Source organism: Panonychus citri, unplaced genomic scaffold (genome assembly GCF_014898815.1).
Source record: "Panonychus citri isolate SS breed McGregor unplaced genomic scaffold, ASM1489881v1 Contig00135, whole genome shotgun sequence".
Lineage (NCBI taxonomy): Eukaryota > Metazoa > Arthropoda > Arachnida > Trombidiformes > Tetranychidae > Panonychus > Panonychus citri.
In genome coordinates, this window is record NW_026515540.1 from 565747 (window position 1) to 587111 (window position 21365).

At 29.6% G+C, this 21365-nt stretch overlaps 1 protein-coding gene across 2 annotated transcripts; it reads right to left on the reverse strand.

Annotated features, from left to right (window-relative positions):
- Nucleotides 1-2298: 2298 nt before the first annotated feature.
- LOC128392028 (esterase E4-like) lies at nt 2299-20753 on the reverse strand. Of its 2 annotated transcripts, XM_053352004.1 has the most exons (10): nt 19818-20752; nt 12756-12896; nt 8774-8921; nt 8080-8265; nt 7728-7918; nt 7340-7502; nt 6882-7069; nt 4824-4890; nt 4306-4525; nt 2299-2856 (listed from the first exon to the last, which is right to left on the reverse strand). In XM_053352004.1, the coding sequence occupies exons 1-10, from the start codon at nt 20109-20111 to the stop codon at nt 2481-2483; spliced, it is 1974 nt and encodes a 657-aa protein (XP_053207979.1). In that variant the 5' UTR covers nt 20112-20752; the 3' UTR covers nt 2299-2480. The 2 variants fall into 2 exon arrangements, with proteins under 2 accessions (XP_053207979.1, XP_053207980.1); XM_053352005.1 differs by lacking the exon at nt 12756-12896 and having other exon boundaries at nt 19818-20753.
- Nucleotides 20754-21365: the final 612 nt, after the last annotated feature.

The window sequence follows — 21365 nt, forward strand, 5'->3', positions numbered from 1 at the left end:
AAAAAAAACACATATTTATAAATTTATTGTTTATTATTTTCCAACCTGATTAATTAGTCCAAAAATCGTGATATTAGTTAGCGTTAATTGTCACCGCAACCTTTTTATTTTCGTCTAAAATCAAGCGACAATCAACAACCTTTAACATTCAGACAATTTTCATATGATAATCATCATTATATTATCATTAATTTTGATTCTTTGAACTTGATTGACTTTGACCACAATAGATTTTACTAATTTAATGTTACCAACAATCAGTTGTAATAATTGTTATTAAGTATTTATATACAATCTGTCAGTCATCACTTAATCATTTCAAGTTCAACTTGTGACCATAACAATTAGCAACATGATTACCTTTTCACTTGCTGAGTCTCATCAATCACAATCAACTAATCATCATCTTTTTCTTTCCCTTTAGTATCAACACAACATTCATACTAATATTTATTTAATTGAACTTCAATTGGTGTATTTAATCAACAAGAATCCTCAGCAGTAATTAACTTTCGCTCCTCACAATTTAACCTTAACTTAAATTTTCTCACTATTTAGATCATCATAAGCAAAAACCGTTCACCATTAATTAGTAATTAAAATCCTGGAAAGGACAATCAATATGTTATGATTATGATGATGAAATGGAAAAATTGAAAACTTGGTTGGTAACAATTAACTTTCCCATCTCTGGAAATTGGAAACATTTAAAAGTCACTTTTGATAGATCACGAGCTCGAAAGGTGTAATTACTGATTATTAACAAATTATTAACTGAGTTAATTTAATTGTCAATAAAATTCATGATAATTACCGAGTGTAGTATACAAATTAAAGGTTTATCTACATGTATTGTTACAATTAATTTCTCAGCCGATTGTTGAGTCATTTTCTTCCAGAACTTTTCAGTTACAGAAATTGACTGAAATTACATGAAAAACGAGAAAAAATAATCAAATTAATTGCGATAATTACAATTGTAATAGAAGGTAAATTTTCTCAATTGTTTTCAAATTTTTTCCCTTTTCATGATAATATGAAGGAGAGTTTCATGAAAATGGTTCGTTGGGAATGAAACGATTCTAAATCATTAGTCTATGCATTTAACTGACACTCGATCATTGACATTAATTGTCAGAGTAATTAAGCTTCAGGGTAAAAAAAGATGAACAAATCATGTTGATAATTTGATCAACTATCAATCTATTGATCTAAATTTTGATTTGATGTTTTTTCCGTTGTTTTTTTGTGAATAGTTGAAAAGCTTAATTGTGTTCAAATCATTGTTGACATTTCCTGTTACATAACTAATTATAACTACTGATTTAATGTAATCAGCTAATCATTAACATAGTGATTATTTTAGCCATGATGTTGATTGTGATTTCTGTTTAAATCAAAGTTAATTGTGGTTGTAATTCATTGAAATAGTTGATAATTGAGACAAATTTGCGTTGATTTCACTTGCTAACTTAATTCTAATTGTCATTAGTCAATTGTAAGTTTCCTGTCTCTATTTACCTCGATTATCCTAATTAATAACCACTATCGACAATTTAGAATGATCAAAGAATAAGAAAACAAAATCATTGATTTATTCAAGATTTGTGATTTAGCATAATCAACACTTTAATTGATATCAATTCTTTTTTGCTAATCAAATTAACTCACAATTTTCCAGTTTAAAGCGGAAAAACAATCAGGATTGTCAATGGAGCTTGTAAATTATTATTAATCATTGAGAGATTTGATTAACTCTAGAAATGTTTTCAGTCTTCGTCGATAATCAATAAAATCAATTCGAAACTCGAATATCGTCAATGATGATAATCATTTTAAGTCTGGTGGTTGATTTAATTACGTTAAGAGATTATTGTTAACAAATTAAATGAGAAGACAAAAGTGTTACCAAGTTAATCATTAACTCGATCATATTGTTAGTAAATTGTTTGATCAGGTTAGCAGGTTGATTAACAGTTTCTTTCTCTTTTTTTGTTCGACTGGATGATTACTCTCTCTCTCTCTCTCTCTCTCTCTCTCTCTCTCTCTCTCTCTTAATTCAGTTTTCAGAACTAATTGAAATTGAGAAGAAAAAAGTGAGTGAAAGTGGGAGACTTGTTGATAAAATGGAAGGTAATAGTTGGATAATGTAAGTGGTACATTAACTTTAGAGGACATTGAGCTTGATTCAGTTCGAGGACCTCAATTTAAATTGTTGTTCAACAATCGATGAGTGAGCTTCAGGCTTTCCTGATATTAACAGTTGATTGTTGTTGTTTTCACTTTCAATATATTAAATTAACGTTTTTCATTACATTTTAATTTCACTTTCTTTTTCCACTTTTAATCTTATTCTTTCCTTTTCAATTGTGATTAAATCTAATGATGAATTCATCATCTTAATCATTTCAAATTTTAAATGCATCTAATGATTAATCTAAATACAAATGATTAGTATAAAAAAAAATGAAGTTCATTTATTAAAAGTTGGACGATCGAGCTGATATGTGGCTTCCGTTTGCGTCTATGGAATTGGTTTCAAAGGTTTGTCGTCGTCGTTGAATGTAAAGGACGAGAAGAAGAAGCAAAATTAAGATCAAGAGTGTGGCCGAAAGAGCGACCATTGACCAGGCCAGTGTTTTGTAAGACACTTCGGATGGATTGACCCGTGTAATTGGCAATGAGAGCGCTCCGTTTGTGGACAAATTGTGCAAACCGATTGACCAAAAGTAGGCCTGCTCCTGACGGAAAATATAATCAGGTCGGAGTGTTGAACCAATACGATAAAAGTTCAACTTGATTGGGTCAAATTTTTCCCATCGAGGATAATCATAGGTTTCCAGTTTCGGTGAATACCTGTTAGTATTTAAAAGGAATAAATTTAATTAATCAGAATCAAGTTGAAAGTTTTCCAATTAACTAATTAAACTTTGTTGTTTTGTAATAGTTATTATCTAACTATTGATTTCTAAGTGTTTTTACATAATGAATTGATCGCACAATTATCAAAAACTAGAGTTAATTAATTTATCAATGATAATTGAAAATCACCATAATCAGTTGAGTTTCAAATTAATTATCAATTTCCTTGACAATTTATTATTAGATCAAATTAAATTAACTGTTTGATTATAAAATACAAATTGTATAATCAAACGTTGATTGATCAGATTATTAAACAAAATTTAAACAACACAATTAAACATTAATTGCCTATGAGGATAATCAATCAATCAAATCAATTTGATCTGAAAACAAAGAGTTGAGATTTTACAATTAGTTTCCTTGTGGTAAATTTATAGCAAATGGAGTTAATTGTTGACAATTAAAAGGTAAATGAACAATATTAAGGTTAAAATTTTCTCAATTCTATTGATTTCCAACTTATATCATGAGTTATTTTGTATCCAACTTAGGGAGAAACCACAGAAAATATTTCTCTCTCTCTCTCTCCTCCTTGAATGATATTTTTGATGATAATATTGATTGTGATGATAATGATGATGGAGACAGAAAGTCAATCGATTCATGAGTAAAAGATGAGCAGGAAAAAAGGAGAATATTTCTTGATAGTTTTCATGATGAGAAGTTGAGTTAGTCAAGGTAAAGAAACTGGGAGTGAAACTGAATTCCTTGATAGAGGAAATCATAATTGAAGCAATGAGACTTTCATTTTCTGTGTGCATCATCATTATCATCTTCATCATCCATGGTATCATCTTATTTCTCATCAGGAAGAGCAAAATCTATCCTTTTTTGCTTCTTTCTTCACTCATCATCATCATCATCAGTTTATCTTAATGGAATGAATTCCGTAAGATTCAATGATAGTTGTGATGGTGATGATGATGATTCTCATTCGATCATCATCATAATGAGTTTGAAATTTTCGATGATGAGAAATGAGATGAAATTGAACATTTCCAACCAAAATGAACTGGTAAAGATTCAGATGGATGTTGATAATATTTGTTGAAGATGTTGATGAATTATCTTGATTGTTAATCATTGAAAGATGAAAAATAATGAAGATTAAACTGAATAACAACCCATAGTAGACTAGTGAAATAGAGATGGTTTTAATACCATCACCATTAATCATCTTTAAATCAACACAATTACAAAATATTGATGGAAAAAGTTATTCCATCAAATACAAAAACGATCAACCTGTTAAACCAAATCGACGAAATAGTCGCTCCCTCTATTGACATTCTAATGTAAACATTTGCTGAATTTTGGATTAACTGATTAACTTTTCCCTTTGATTGTTGGTGGAATTAATTTTCTTTTCAATATAATTACCCGTAAGTAGCAAAATCAGTCCAAAGAGTAATTAATCGTTGGGAGGTTCGTGTATCTTGAAAACTTGGTGTTTTCGTTTTATCCATTTCAAGATTGAAAAGGTAAAACAATTCATCTCCATGACAAACACCGGTATCAATCACTGTTGGTGAATTATTGAGTAGTATTTTAATCATGCTGTTTTCTCCTTTATAATCAAACAGGTAAACATAAACAGGAACTGTTGGAAGAGAAGGGAGAACAATCAAAAGAAGGAGAGAAAAAAGAACGAATTAGAAATGAAGAAATGGAGAAATGGTAAGAATAGAAAAGAAAGAAAAACAATTGAAACAACAAGTAGAGAAGAAGAAAAAAAGTCAATCAGACAAACAGAAAAACGAAGGTAAAAAAAGAGATCAGAATATCGGTTGATTACAATAATTGACAATTATTGTGATTGTCAATCGTGATTATTCAATTTAAAGTGAAAATAATTTGGAAAAAGTAATCAAAATAATGAGAATAGTTAAATTGTTTACTTGCAGCTCCCCAAAGTGATTTGGCCGTTTCGTCAATGCAACTTGAGTATAAGGCATCGGTTGACATCTAGAAGGATAAAGAAAACAATTAATTAATCTCACAATCAAAGAGGAAAAAAAGGATTAGTGATTTGCAAGAATTGCCAATTAAGGAAAACATTGGAAATAAATACAATTCCATTCAAGTTTTTATCATCAATCTAAATTCATTTTAACCAGAAAAAAATCACTCTCATCACTTGATTGTTGCTATGGGAAGATGAAAATGGTTCCATTGATTGTTGGTTGATTCAACTTCAACACATTAAACTGTTTTTTTTAACCAGAAAAAGGATGAAGGAGATGAAAACGATAATGATGACCTTTCCATCCAACACCATGAAATTAATTGATAAACTTGAAAATACTCGAAAAAAATTGTGATACACTAACATCAACAAAAGTATTATCCTCACTTTCAACATTATCTCTCTCTCTCTCTCTATTGCTTTTTTTACCTCTCTTATTTCACCCAAACAATGATAATAATGATGATGATCATCATGAGAAACAGAATCAACCATTTGTTATGATATGATAGCTTCATTTGGCCTACAAAAGAATCCAAAACATGAACGGAAATCAATCATCTGAAGAGCACTTGGGAAGACAGAGAGGAGATATAACATTTCCTCTGGTTATTGTTGCCATTGTTGTTGTTGTTTCAATTGTTACACTTAATATTTGATGTTGTTAATGGTTGGACAAATTTGCTAATTCGACCAACACCTTAATCCAATCCTCTTCTTTTTTCATATAATAAGTGGTTAATACATTTATAAATCTCCACCTTCTCAATTTATTCATCGATAATCAGTTTTTTTCTACCTTCTCTTTGATCCAACATATTGTCATCATCATCATCACCAAAACAAGATCACAAGTTAAAGGAAACAAATCAATTATTGATCATCAAATTAACAAAGAAAATATCTGAGAAAATGATCCAAATAAACAAAGATTCAGACTCTTAATTAAGAACAGACAAAACAACTAATTGTTGAAAGGAAGCGAACAAAAAATGACATCAATTAAATTCACACACAAATTAAACATAAATTGTCGCCAATAAACAGTTAACCAGTTTGTCAGTTGATCACTTGTAACAATTAAATCAATTGAGTGAATAGAAGGTTTCATGTTACAATCAGTTAAACTCCTCATCCTAAACTTTCAATTCCCTCCAAAAGACAAAACAACGAAAGAAAAATTCATTTTTCTCTGTCTTTTCCTCTGTCTATTCTCTTTAGAATTCAAAATTCTTTTATCGTTTATCTATTTTTTTTCTTCACCTTGATAATCTTTATTTCCATGTTATTTATTTCTATTCCCTACTAGTGTTTGGTAACTGATAAACTCACCATGTTTCTAAAAACATGGTAGATTATCAAGAGACTCAGTTGAATGTATTTGGATGTGTAAACTTTTGTTTCCTAATCCATTTTTTTATCATTATTGGGCCTTCATCTTTGATACAATTATCTTCATCATTATCTTACCATTGTCACTGAGTATATATAATATGATCAACGAAATAACAAGCTAGTAAGAGCCTAATCAACGATCAATTGGCCTTGACAAGGAACCAGCGGAAAAAAATTGAGCAATGATTAAGAATCATCATCTATCATGACAGCTTAATAACTCGGTGAATCTTATACAATATCCATGGATAAGAAGATGGAGATGGAAAAAAGTAATGAGACAATTTCTTCCTCATCATTCATTTTCACCTTTTTTTTTTATTCTCAATTCTCTATCTTTTTTTTTCAAGGTTACCCTGATTTCTTCTGATTGTGAGAGTGACACAAAGATTTTACTCAATTTCAACTTGGATCATCTTCATGTGTGGACATCAATAGCTAATGGAGAGGATTAGGTTATATAAACGATGGGAATTTTTTTTCTTCTTCAAAATGATGGACAAATGTTGGTCATCGTTTTGTGGCTTAGGAAAAATTTTAAATACAAAGAAGAAGAAGAAGAAGATTCAATGTGTCACTTATAATCGTTACTTACGTTGACAAAGGCAGAAGTAAATTGTGATACATTATTAGTGTCAATGTAATCAAAATATTGGCTTAATACTGGAAATATAAGTCGATCTTTTCGAGAATCTTTAAATGGAGTTGCTGCCTCGAGAAACCTGCCAATCAATTTTCTTTCCCGATCTTCACCATAATTGGAACGAAAGTGTGAAACTATTACTACAATTTATCAATCAATATTTTTTTCAGGTAGAGAGAGAGAGAGAGAGAGAGAGAGAGAGAGAAATAAGATAGAAAAGATGAAGATTAGTGAGATTGAAATGTTATTAGATTATGTGAATATGATTTGGTACATTAAACCATCAGTCCAGAAATAATTAAATTGGTGATAATGGTAATAATCTTTAGCTTCCAGGTAAAATTGATCATTAATATTACTATTATTTAACTTGTTTTCTTACACCTTCCTTTAGATAAATCAACACTTACATGGATAAAAGAAAGATGTTTCATCCTTATTTAATCCAATCATCACGGGAATCTTATTGTAGGGATAATTGTTTAGCAATGTTCTTGGATCTTGATCAAGGAAACGATCTTGTCCAAATCGTTCAATTGTTGGAGCTGCTCTCTGAGGAAATTCACCGAATATCTAAAAGATTATTTTCCATATAATAAACAGTCGAAACGAAAGAAGATTCCAAGGTAAATCCATAAGATTAGAGAATGAAAAAAAAGCAAAAATGATAAACAGATAAGTAATTGGAAAAAAGAGAATTCGATGAAACAAAAAATTGACACAATTCAGTAGATTTTTAAAAAAGATTCATCGATATTCGTTTAAACCAATCAATCTTTTTTATCTACTTTCTCTTACCTTTCCTCTTGTTTGGGCTTTTAAAATTTTGTCAACTGGAACAGATCGAAGGCAATCAACAAGTGTCAACGATGTTGCTGTAGGACAACCGATATTATCTGCAATCTCTTTCGCATACTCAAGGGGATGTCTCTCTAAAGCCCAATGACACAAACCAGAGCCACTTTGCATAATTGCTCGATGGAAAGTACCTGATGAGAGAATTCAATCAAATCGAAAGATATAACTTAGATTATAAGAATACTGAATAAGTCTTGGTGAAAGGAAAGTTGTTAGCTGATTTATTGAGAGATATAAAGAAGACAATTGAATATCTTTTTTATTGATCTTCCATTGAGTTAATTGTGTTTACCTTGACTAAGACGAGACATTAGATGGAAAAATACACATGCTGCTCCCGAACCTTGCCCGAAAATAGTAACTCGACCTGGGTCACCTCCGAAAGATCTTATGTTGAGTTGAATCCAATCGAGGACAAGTTTTTGATCATAAAGGCCCCAATTTCCCGTTGCAATTTCATCTTCAGTGCTAAGAAAACCTGAGAGACAATTTAAATATTAAAGGAAATCGATGCATTGAGGTGATAACAATCAAGGACAAAGTTATTAATATTATGGATGAAAACAGTTTAAATTACAATCAGGATATTAATTATTATGTTAATCCACCAAATGTTAGTAAAATTAATCTCTGACAAAAGACTTGAAAAACTTGATTGTAGTAAATCAAAATCAATGAAGGTAAAAGATGAAAATAACGGTTAATATTCAAAGGACCAATTTGATTATCATCAAGAGGATTATATGTTTAAAGGATCTACTAGGAAGCCAAAATCAAACTCTCTTGAACTCAACCATGAATGAATAAGGTTGAAAATGTGGAAACAAAGATAAATGTTTCCTAATTAATAATTAGAAACATGATCAGTCTCGAAAAGGGCTCAATTTTCATGGTAAATATTAGTTTTCATGATAACGAAATTACATCTCAAGATATATTAGCCCTTAGGGATGATATATTTAAGCCGTTAAACTTTAATTACAAACCTAAAATTCCAAGTCTGTAATTAAAAGTAATTACAATCACTTGTTTCTCCATCAATTTTTCAGGTCCATAGATTGACCCATCGCCATTTTCAAAGCTTTCACCATGGATATAAACCATCACAGGTAAAAGGCCACTTTGAGTCCGTCTCTAGGATTACAAGGAAAAAGATAATTTGATGAATAATTAACTCAAATGATTAAAGGTATTTAGTAGTAACATAAGAATCTAATGTTTGTTTATTCACATGGTTAATCTTCACTGAACTTTTCTCATTTGTCCAAGTTGTTTCATTAATCAATCAAATCTAATTGACTGTTTATTCATTAATTCATAATCTTTAAGTGATTAATTGTTAACTGTTTTCTTATTTTCTTTCCCTTTAATTTGTATTGCAGGAAATCTGATCATGGAAATCTGAGAATAGATAATGAATACTTGATGGTAATTAAAATCTAATTGTATTCACTGGAACAAGATTATTGTCTTTATTATGATCATCAATTTAAGAGGAACCATCATTTAAATGGACAATTGAAGATCGGATTGAAATTAACTCAAGTGATTAGAAATTATTCCAATGGTTTTAATAGTCAAGTAACCAACTAATTAAAAAGATTTACCATTTAATTAGCGAAATTAATTCTCAGTCTTACTCTGATTATTTTTCACTCTATTTGAAACCATATTAAACCAACAACTTGTATTAATTTAATCACAACTAAATTGTAAATGTTATCATTGATTTAAGTTGACATGTTAACCTTTGTCTTTTCTCTGTCTTTTATTTACAGGTAATTGATGTTACTCTTAATTGTTAACCATTAACTGTTTCGACTGAGATAAAAGTGTCAAGTGAATATAATATTCAAAGAGGATAAAAAGTTTTTACAATTGATTCACAATTAAATCAAAGGTTCAATTTAAAAGGTTAATCAATCTGACAAATGATAGTATTAATCTAATGCAATTCAAACAGAAACTACAATTAACCATGAATAAGTAAATACTAGAATTAGTTGTATTTATTAAAAGGTTCCTTTTAATTAACCTTCATTTCATTGTAACCCTTAAGCAATCATCTTGATTCCTCTTATAATGATAATACAAAAGGTAAATGATGAGAGTGGGAGGTTAAAAAATCCACCGAGAAGATGTAGTTACACTTTCCCACCTCGAGAATCACCAGCCAAAAATATCATATGAATACAATATTATTTCCTTGTTACTGTCATTCTATACAATCAAAGATTGAATCCTTTCACCCTGAGGCATTTGATTTCCACCCTGATATCTTCATGTTATGTACATGTTGAGATTTTCTTTCTCATCATTTCCCTGTCTTCTTATCCTCATTCATCCTCATTCTATTTTATATCATCTCTCTCTCTCTTCCTACTCATATTCTGCTCTTCTTTGTCCAGCAATGATGATGATGATAATGACCGTTATTTTCCAAAGGCAATCAAAAGTAATCACAGTTACTTCATTGGTAAATCAAGTAACCATGCTAAGGATTAACTGGACATAATCATTATCAAGAAATCTCTTGTTCAACTATTTGTATTACATGAACTTTACTCAACTTCTTTTTTTCTCATCCTTTGTACAGGGCATTTCAGCAAGTTTCCAACAAGTTTTTCTTGAATAACTTTTTGTTTTTGAATGTTCTGACCCCAGCATCGAGTTATGATAGTTTGAGTGATCCTCAATTGTCATTTTAAAATATCAAGGTCATTCCGGTCACAATGGTCACAATAGAGTCAAATTTAAAAACAAACATGTACCCGTAGCACAAATAAATTAAGAAAAATTGAATGAAAAGGATTCCGAATCAAAAAAGTTATTTCTTTGTAACTAATGGCAAGTTAATTTAATTGTGACCATCAAATGACCTTGAAACCGTATCCTAACAGAATGACCGGAATGACCTTGGTATTTTAATGACAACTAGCCCAAACTACTATAACTCGGATCTCGGGTCTGAACACTCGATAACAAAAAGGTTAATCAAGGAAAACTTGTTGGAAACTTGCTGAAATGCCCTGTAGAACCAAAAACTCAACCTGTAACTCAGAATTTCATGTATTTCTTGGTGGATTTTATTATCTAAGTCAATGAATCTCCGATGAATTATCTCCACACAGTTCAAGTGATCGGGTTAAAATGAGAAAATAGAAAAGAGAAGATGGAGTAACAAAGATGAAAGAGAATGAAAGAAGTTGATGATTATTGGAATATTTTTCTTTCTCTCATCATCATCATCATCATCAACTTTATTGTTCTATTCTTGGTTAACGTTTACTCCACAAGAGAAACAAAAGAAAATCACCAGTGAGTTAATCTTTAACCTAAATCAACTTCTTGGTATTTCATGATGGATTTTCATCATAATCAACTTATACTTCATTCACAAAACACTGAATTTACCATGAACATGTTATCAAATGATCATCAACTTTACATCAAAATTTTATCCGTTTCTTTCAACTGATATTGAATTTTTCCCTCAATCAATAGACTCACATTGGAGATACATGATTATGTTTAACGGAGACAAAATCAATGCTACAGAATCTTTTCCACCTGTTTCCAGATAAATTCCAGGATAAAATTGCATCTTATTTATCAGCTATCACTTTGCTTACTTATTGAGTTGTTGAAATCTTGATTTCATTTTCACCCTAAATTTAATCATTTGAATATTTATTCCGATAAACAATCATCGCATTGATGGGAACACTTTTCCCTTCAAAACCTGAAATTAAATCTTCAAAGTTGGAATAAATATTCAAGTTAATATAAAGGTCTCGCTGAAATGTCAATATCGAAAGGTATTCATCAGCTCGATAATATTTCAGAAAGTTGTGAGGATAAAGTTCTGGAATTGGAAAAGTAATAAATATTAACAGGTGAAGGTAAGAAATTGATTAAATTTATAGAAATACAAATTATTAGTGAACAGAATTAAATCGTAATTTGCATCATGGAAACTCAAGAGAAAAGTTGTTAACTGTTTAATATAAATTCTAAATATAATCTCATGGAATTTGATTATTGACAAGTGATTAGATAAATGTTGAAATAACTGTCGAACTTTTTTCCAAAATCAAAAGTTCTGAACATTTGCAACAGAAACACGACATTTCAATGGGAAAATTTCGCCTTTTAATTCGTGTAACTAAATTAGCTCTTGATGTGTCATGCAATTAACTCATTCTCTCTAATTGAGACTCAACAATCTCGAAAAACTTACCTGTGAGGTAGTTAAATCACCACGAAAGTTTTCAGCTTCTGGTAAATTCTGAACAATTTTCTTACACTAAAAACATCAACACGATCAATTGATGGATAAAAACTAACATTGTATTAATAATAAAAAGATTCTGGTATTTGTAAGTGGAGGGAATAATAATAAGACCAGATTGATGGTGGGGAGTGGAAGATGAAGTGGGTTTATGTTATTTCATATTCTCCACCTTGATCACCAATATTATCTATCACTGAACAATATATTGGATAGAAACTCAAACTATTCATCATTCAATTGATCTTTTTTTCTCTCCAAATAGATGATTCTGAGTTATCATGAAAAAGAAAAGAAGGAAAAAAATCAAGAAAGAAAGAAAATGTTTCAATTGTAAATTCCAAATCATCATGTTAATCGTAGATGATTCTTATTTCTAATGACAATGATTTCTTTGTTAAATTGATGTTACAGTTATAACGAAATGATGATTAGATGATCACAATAACCACCGAGAGTAATATTTACATTGAATAACTTTCATACGTTTTAATCCACTACGGCTATTTGGTTGAATATCTCAGGAACATTTCATATGAAGGTCAAACTTGACCAGAGAACTGAACATGATTAAAGCGCTCGATCCTCAAACGATTTTCAAGGTTATTTCCTGAAGATCATTTTAAGGTCTTCATGTGAATAAATTAAAATAAATGAATTTCTTTCAGAGTACTTACATCAACCATGGGAACGTAAACATTAAGGTAGAGACAATCTTCCTGACCATAAAGTGACCCCCTGGAATCGTACTGAGGACATCCTGGTCGATACTGTTGGAAATTACCGTTACCCCGCCAACCACCATAAGGAATTGGTTTCTTTAATTGTTAACAGAATCAAAAGAAAAGAGAAATTTTTTAAAAAAATATCCATGATAAATTCATGAAAATTGTTATACTAATGATAATAATCATTAATCAGAATAATTAATTGTCTAAGTTGACAAGTAAACTGTTTGGTTTACCATGATCACTAATGATCAAATGGTAAATAGTCAACACCCTGATCCAATTACATTGTAATGGTGATAGAAGGATCAATTTTCATCATCACCGTAATCATCATCATTATCTTCATCATCCTCATTCATATGAAAAGGATTAAATATAATGATGGTAAATAATCAAATCGCTAACGGCAAGAATTAAGTTTTCCTTGTACTTATTAAATCAGAGGAAAAATCAAGTAATTTGTTGACTGAGAAAAAACAAATTTCCAAGGTAATTCATTAACATTTCTCTGTGATAATTTAAATCATTGTAATAATTACATGGACTCATTAGGATCCGTTTACTGTTAATCTCACGATCTGTCTCTCTAATTACCTGGGTATTAATTTCCTAGAACTTTTTCTCAAATAAATTCATGTAATAATTAATAAAAAATATTCGTATTAATAATATGTTATGATATTCGAACTTTTTTCCTTTACCGAACATTTGATTTGAATCAATTCTTTGAGTTTTGAATAACTTTATTGAAATTTTATCACTTCTGATTCTCTATCAAGCAAGTTCAATATGATGGATATAAAAAACTATCAACTTGGTGTCTTTTTTACACCATAGAAAATGTGATTCCTTCATCACTCGGAATGAGTTGAGAATTAAATTTCACACCAGATTAGATCCATTATTCTCTCTCATGTCAACATGTTCGGTAACTATCTTGTCTTATTCGAATTTTTTTCCTCTCTCTCTTCTTTCTTCTTCCTATTAGAGTTGAAATTTTCTCCATAAGATGAGAGAAGATGATAATCATATTGTCGATGGAAAAGTCTATTGAGATGAGAAGTACAAAGGGAAGAGAAAAAAAGTAACCACCATGAAAAAAAGGATCTCCTTTTTGGTGATGGAAAAAGTTTGCGAAAGAAAAATACTTGCGATTAACTAAAGTTTCGAGAATTCGAACAGAATTTTATATTCATCATTCTTATTCTATTCTCTTATATTTTTTTCTATCAGCCTTTTTTCATATTCTCTTTCCCTTACAGGTAAATTGTATTTACCAAGAACAAGGTAAAAGATTCAAGTTTACCCTGAATTTTCCTCAGGCAATTTGGAGTTGACTTTAAATTCGTAAACATTATTTCATGGAGAAGTAAATTCTGAACAAGATTATAATATATTAAGTATATTTATTGCTACTTTAATATTACACTCACAATCCAATGAACAAAAAGTAATCAATTGGTCAATTGACCCTTCGGATAGAGGAGGAAGAAGGTGAGATGAAATAATAATATGATGAAGAGGAAACAGTTTGATCAAGTTATTCACAATTTTATTATGTTCATGGTCATCTAATAATATCAATTGGTCATCGTCATCAATTTGATTGACAAAGTGAAAATCTATCAAATCTTAACAGTTCATTATTTTCATGGGACAATTTTTTTTCCTCCCTCACATTTTCAGGGTAATATTTTTCCCTCCTCCTATTGATATCATGGTAATTTTTTTCTTCTCATCTTGGTGGACACAAGTAATCAACATAATCCACATTGAATGAAATCTTGGCTTATGAAGGAGATTTGATGGATTATTTCAATTCTGTTGGAGGATCAGAAAAAAAATACTCACAAACTCACAGAATTTACATTCGTTCATGTTGATTGACACTTTGATTAAATGTACTTTTTGTTACTTCGAAACTTTGGTTCAGGTCTTTTGATTGTTTCGTTGGTGAGAAAAAAAGATTGACACGTTGATTGGATTGAATTATATTCATTAATTGTGACAAACAATTAGGGGAATGTACAAAGCTCGAAGTAAGGAGATTTTCTTTTCGAATCAGTGTTTACATTGATGATCGTGGTAATGATAATTTTCCGTCAGTATAAAAGAAAAACATTCATGGAGGAAATTCATTGGAAATGGAGAGAGAAAAAATCTCCATGAATACAGTGAATTCATGAAGAGAATCATTATCAACATCTTATTTCATTCTCATAGAATATTTTTCTGCTCAAGCAGTTCAAATGAAAGAGTAAAAAATGAGATTTTCCCAGAGATTTCCATGCAACTCAGATGAGAGAGAAAATCTCATGGAATCGCTGATTTTTACCTTTTTTCTTCTTCTCCCCCAGGAAAACATAATGAAGTTTTTCCATTGTTTTCCATGAGTCAGTGAATAACCTTTTCGATGAATTATATCCATAAATTATCATTCGTCTAAATCCTGGTATCAAAACTATTCTGCAAACAATGTAACTCCATGAAAATGAACATTGAAATATATCTGCTTTCAAATTCTGAATCTTTTTTTTGTTGTTCTCTATTCATTCTTGTCTTTCACCAAACCAACATCAATGGATCTTATTACATGATTATACTTTCATTTTCTAGGTGGAGAAAGAATCTAATTCAAGTCATTGAGCATCAAGTAAATTCTGGAAACCAAGTACATCAGGCAGAATATCATATGATTATCATGAAACAGCATGAAAAGCATGTTACATGGTGCAAAGATGAGAGAATAGAAAAACTAGTTCAAGTTGTAATAATATCTAATTTTCTTCATCATTTCCATGATAATCATAGTTTTTTTTTGTTCGAATGAATTTTTCTTTGTGGCGAGAAAAAAAAATACACAAGTATTTCAAAAGAAAACCGGAAACATACAACATTCTATGGATATAAAAAGTTACACTTGAAGAGAGTTGGAGATAAAGACTGAATAGCGACTGAATTGAGCAAAAGGAAGATATTTAATTCATCATGCATATACCTGGAAATTCAATTTTTACGTGCGATGAAACCTTAGATGGAGCAATCATTTTAAAGGCTATTATGGTAAACCGAAAGTTCCAAGATAAATAACAAAAAACAAACAAAATTCAATAGACCGAAAGCTCATGATAAACATCATCATCTTTTCATATTCTTTGATTATCTTTATATATATTCATGATGGGGTAGAAATTGAGAAAAATAAAACATTCGAATTCATAATATACAGGGTATTCAACCAAGTTTCCAACAATCGAGTTATTCTGACCATCAAATGCCTTAGAAATCCTAACAGAATGACCGGAATGACCTTGATATTGTAATATGACAATTGAGTATCTCCCAAACTAACACAACTCGAGTCTGAGGTCTGAACACTCATAAACAAAAAGCTATTTAAGAAAAACTTGTTGGAAACTCAGTGAAATGCCCTGTATAAAGATTGAAATGAAATATCTACATGTATATGGAAGAGGTATAAGTTGTTGTTTGGAAAATTTTTCAATAGAAATTGAGAATAGACTGAGAAGAAAATTTCTATTCTCTGGAAAGAAAAATATATAATTTAACTTGGAAACATCAAAGATAATTTCATTTCTAAGCAATATAATCATGATAGAGGAAGATATATTTTCTAATATCGTTTACATATATTGAAAATGTAATGAATAAGTAGGTCAGAGAGAGAGAGAGAGGGAGGGAAAATAACAACAACTCATGTTATCTATCAAAGTCTTAACATTATTATTATTACAAATAATTGATCACGTCCAAATGCTGATACCTGAAGCTCAAGCAAAACCATCATCATCATCATCATCACCCTCATCATGATAAAACCTGAGATCCCTCTGTCACAATAATCATCATGATTATTTCATCCTAAGCTCACCGATCATATCAGTTAATCATGTTCATCATCATCATGGTATCATTATTATCATCGGATCAACAACTCAGTTCATGTATTACTTTTTGTCCTTACATCATCCAAAGAATCTTGTTTTTTTATATATTGACAATTTTCTTACTTTATTTTCAATGGGAAAACATAATATCCACCCACTGGTCATTCATTATCACCACCAAAGATGAACCCAAGTTTATGGGGAAATTTTTTTATCAATGATCATCTAAACAAAGATAATAAAAATAATAACAATTTACTACGTTGGTTGTAAAGGTAACTGATTGTGTTTGTTACCGTAACTGATGTAGTGCATCAAGTTTGCTTGGTAGAGCATAAAATAACTGTACTTTCAACTGTTCACTTTCCCTTTTCAACTTTTCCCTCTGAAAATGGATTCTCACCACCACTGGTCATCGTTATGGTCATTTTCTTATTATCTTGGTTTAAATTTCGATTCATTTTCCTTTTCTCACTTTTTTATTTTGTCTCTTCTCTCAACCTTTCCAAATAATTTCCCTTCTCATCTTCTTTTGCATCTTCATCCTCATCTTTCCAGATCCTGAAAAAGATCAACATGATAATGATTCTCATGATAAAATGAGGAGTGTTTTTTTATTCAAATGAACTTTATCCTGTACATACACTCAATTTAATCTATTCGAAAAATTTTCTTTCTTTCATGTTTCAAGATTCTGATTCTGAAATTAAACATTCCCTGGTTTTCTCAAACTGGATAACATGATAAAACTTCATCTCTATCAATCTAAACACTTCGATTCAATGGATTTAATAACTTTCTTGATACTTTAATCAACATCATCTCATTATCATTATTTTCAAGAACAATTATCTTCAAGATAGAAACTCCAATTCAATTGGATTGTAACAATTTAACTGGCAAACACTTGAACCAAGGGTTTTGGTTGTAACAATCAACTCTTAGGATGTCATCTAATTGTTATAATAATTAGTGTAATTACCTTTAATCAACTTCAGCAACAGACAATTTATGTATCAACATTGTTAGTATATTAAACTAATAGTAACAATCTATTGGAGATTATTTTTCTCACAGTTGATTAAATCTTGTTTAATAATTTACTCTTGTAATAATATTAAAGTTTCACTCCCATTGAACAATAAATAATTTATCAATTAACCAAGAATAGTAAACTTTGTTGATATTAATAACAATCAAATCAAATACAATACAATTGATTTACAATTAAATTTTAAATCTCTAATACAACAATTGATAACTCTAATAAATAACAATCGATAAGTAGAAATCAATAGCTTTTGATTAAAATGTTTTGTAAGAAATTTGAAAATTTAAATCGTTCAACATGTAACTGAATTTCAATAAATATTTATCATTATTGTATTTACATGAAATATCAACTCATAAATCACAGATTATCAAGGAGAAAGATTCGGAATTTCAATAAAGAGGAAAATGAATATTGGATGAATACCTGAGATGAAGTAGTTTGTTATTGAAATCTACATGATAGAGAGAGAGAGAGAGAGAGAGAGAGAGAGAGAGAGAGAGAGAAACTCACCCACCCCACCCTCCTTATCCACCTTGGAGAAAGGATCAAATATTTACATAATATTGTCCCATATATATGATAGACTTTTCATTTTATCGTCATTGTCAGAGTTACCATGAAAATCTCAAACATTTCAATATGAACCCATGAAGAAGGAGGAGTGAGAGTGGGTGAGAATATGAATTCATTTTCATTAATACAATTTCATCTCTACCTTTTACCTCCTCGATCATTAAGCCTTAATTTCAATACCTACGGGTAATATTTACTATTTGCTAATTATGTTGAGACAAACAATTAACTCAAACAAGCTAATGTTCCGTTGATAATAATTAGCTTAATCACTATTGACTGATTTAATTAGCTGTCTCACTTTAACATTTATATGTATTTCAATTCATGATCAGTGACTTCCTTCATGATTATATAAACAATTAAGATTCATTTTTACCTAAATTGTGTTAACAGTTAAGTCTGTACAATTAATGATTCACTTACTCTGATTGAATCAAATGTTAATTGTATTGAAAATTTTAATTAATTTAATACTGTAATTAAAACAAAACAAAATCCTCTAAGGTTATCATTTGATTATTGTATTAGGATTATTTCAATTTGATTTATTAATAATTTAAATCAATGGTTTTATGATCTTCACAGTAATTAAATTTAAATCATCAATACAATTTAACGATAATAACTTGAAACAATCAAACTAAATGAAAAAACCTTGACTTTAACAATGAACAACAACAATTAACATTAAATTGATTACAGGTTAACCTTAATTCTGGCAAATTAAGCCCAATCTTAATTTTACTAATACACTGACCTCTCAAACAATTAACTTCAATTAATTGTTTTCATATTAGTAAGTCAAGGGAATAATTAAATTTCATCACAATCAGTAAACTGTCAAAGTAATATAACAATTTATCATCATCATTAATAATCAACAATTTATATTATTATTACTATGAGAAGAAAATATTTTTTTGATTGTTTAATATTGATTAGTTTAGATTGTTTTGATTTTCCCTCTCACAATTTATTAATTGTCCTCAATTTTACTTTGTCATCATCATCTTCAACTTCATTTTGATGACAAAGTTTAATTGTCAACACGAGAGAAATTAAATTTTTATCATCATAATGTCATTCATATATTACAATTCGTGAATACAAAATGTACACATTTAATCAACGACAATCTAATTTGATCCAATATTCATCAAAACAAAAACATAGTAAAAATATAAATCAACAATCAAATCTAATATCTATTTAAATGAGGAAATGATAATGATGATGATTGAAAATTATTCATTTCATTGTTATCACAATTTATTTTAATTATTACCATGAAAAAATGAATGACATGTTGGCCTAATGATACTATGATTTAGTTATTTGTATATATAAATAGATTCAATTGTTTGATGAGTTGGTGGCTTTTTGTTTTGGTCAAAACAATCAGTTGATTGTTGATTTATATGTATGAGAATCTGATTGAGTTGATTGTTCATTTTGTCATTAAATAATTACCTTGAATCTTAGTTGACCCACCGGTGGGTTTGCATAGGGTATGCCCAAGAATCCAGCAAATGGGCGACCCGTTAGTGTGTACATCCTTTTGCCCAAGGCAACACCTTGACTGAGTGTTACCTGTGGGTCATTTGATTGACCACTGGTCAAGTTAACACAACATGAAAGAAACAAAAAACTGACCAATGTTGTTGTCCAGTTTACTCTTTGAAAACGTTTCAGTTTAATCACAATTAAATTTGATGAAAACAATGATGGTGATGATGTCAAACGATTTACATTCATGAAATTCATGATGATTTAGTTTTTGATTGTTGATCAATTTGATTAAGCTAATGGTCACTTTGAATGAAGTTTATATGGACACAACAATGATGATAATCAAATTGAAAGGTTGATGATATATTTAGTTTGTTCAACAAATCACAAATTAGTTTGAGTTAATTACAGAGATTGAAAAAAAAGTGAATTAAAGATGAGATTTAACTAATAGTTGGTTGATTGTTGGTAATCAATTGAATTAAGACAAAAGGTGTTGATTGTTATGGTGTAAAAGTGAAATTGTTTGGTAGGAGTGGTAAGGAATCAACAAATTGTCCTGCCAAGGTTAATAGTGATTAAAATTTAATTCACCATCACATAAAAAGCACATCCAACACCTTGGCCTACCTTGATTGTTGATGATTAGTTGATTGTTTCCATTTTTCAAACAATACAAAATCTCATTTTATTGGGTATTTTTTTCTTGCTAAATGATTTAATACCGATGATTATGATAATTTAAAAGATAATTACAATCTCAGGTAGACACACACACATACATACATATGAATTAACTTGATCATTTGGCCAATGTGAATGCAATTTATTGATTGTTGATCGCTTGCAAATCAATTGTGACTGGAAAACAATTCAAACAAAGACGTAAATTAAACAGGGTGGAGATAAATTAAAGATCAACATACACATTGACAAGGTAAAGATTTAACAACAATTAGTTAATCACAGGAGAGAAAAAAAAATCAAGTTTAAACAATCAAAGTTAATTAAAATATAATCCAAAGGTACAAGATGAAAGTAAATATCGAGTACTTGTTAAAGGGAAATGATTAACACCAATGATTAACAAATTATTAGATGTTGATTTAAAACACCGATTGATTGTCAATAGAGTAACATTGATTAACTATTCACTGGATAAATTGAATAGCATTGGGATCACAATTTACAAGAATTAATTGTGATTTAAAGTAAAAAAGTAAAATTAAAAACTTTCACTGATTTTTATTGTTGTTATTGAGCGACTACAACAATCAACATTAACTGTTGACAACTTTAATCAACTTTTTCACTTGATTATTGTTGTTGATTAACTTTGAATTGTTGGAGATCATGATGATGATCATCATCATGATGATTACTATTAATATGAATGAAAACAAGGACTTACCTGAACCGTTGATAATTGATGTTAATCCAATTTTGATTGAACAGTGATAACAATTGTAATTTAAAGTTAATCTCATTAAATTGACAATAATTAAATAC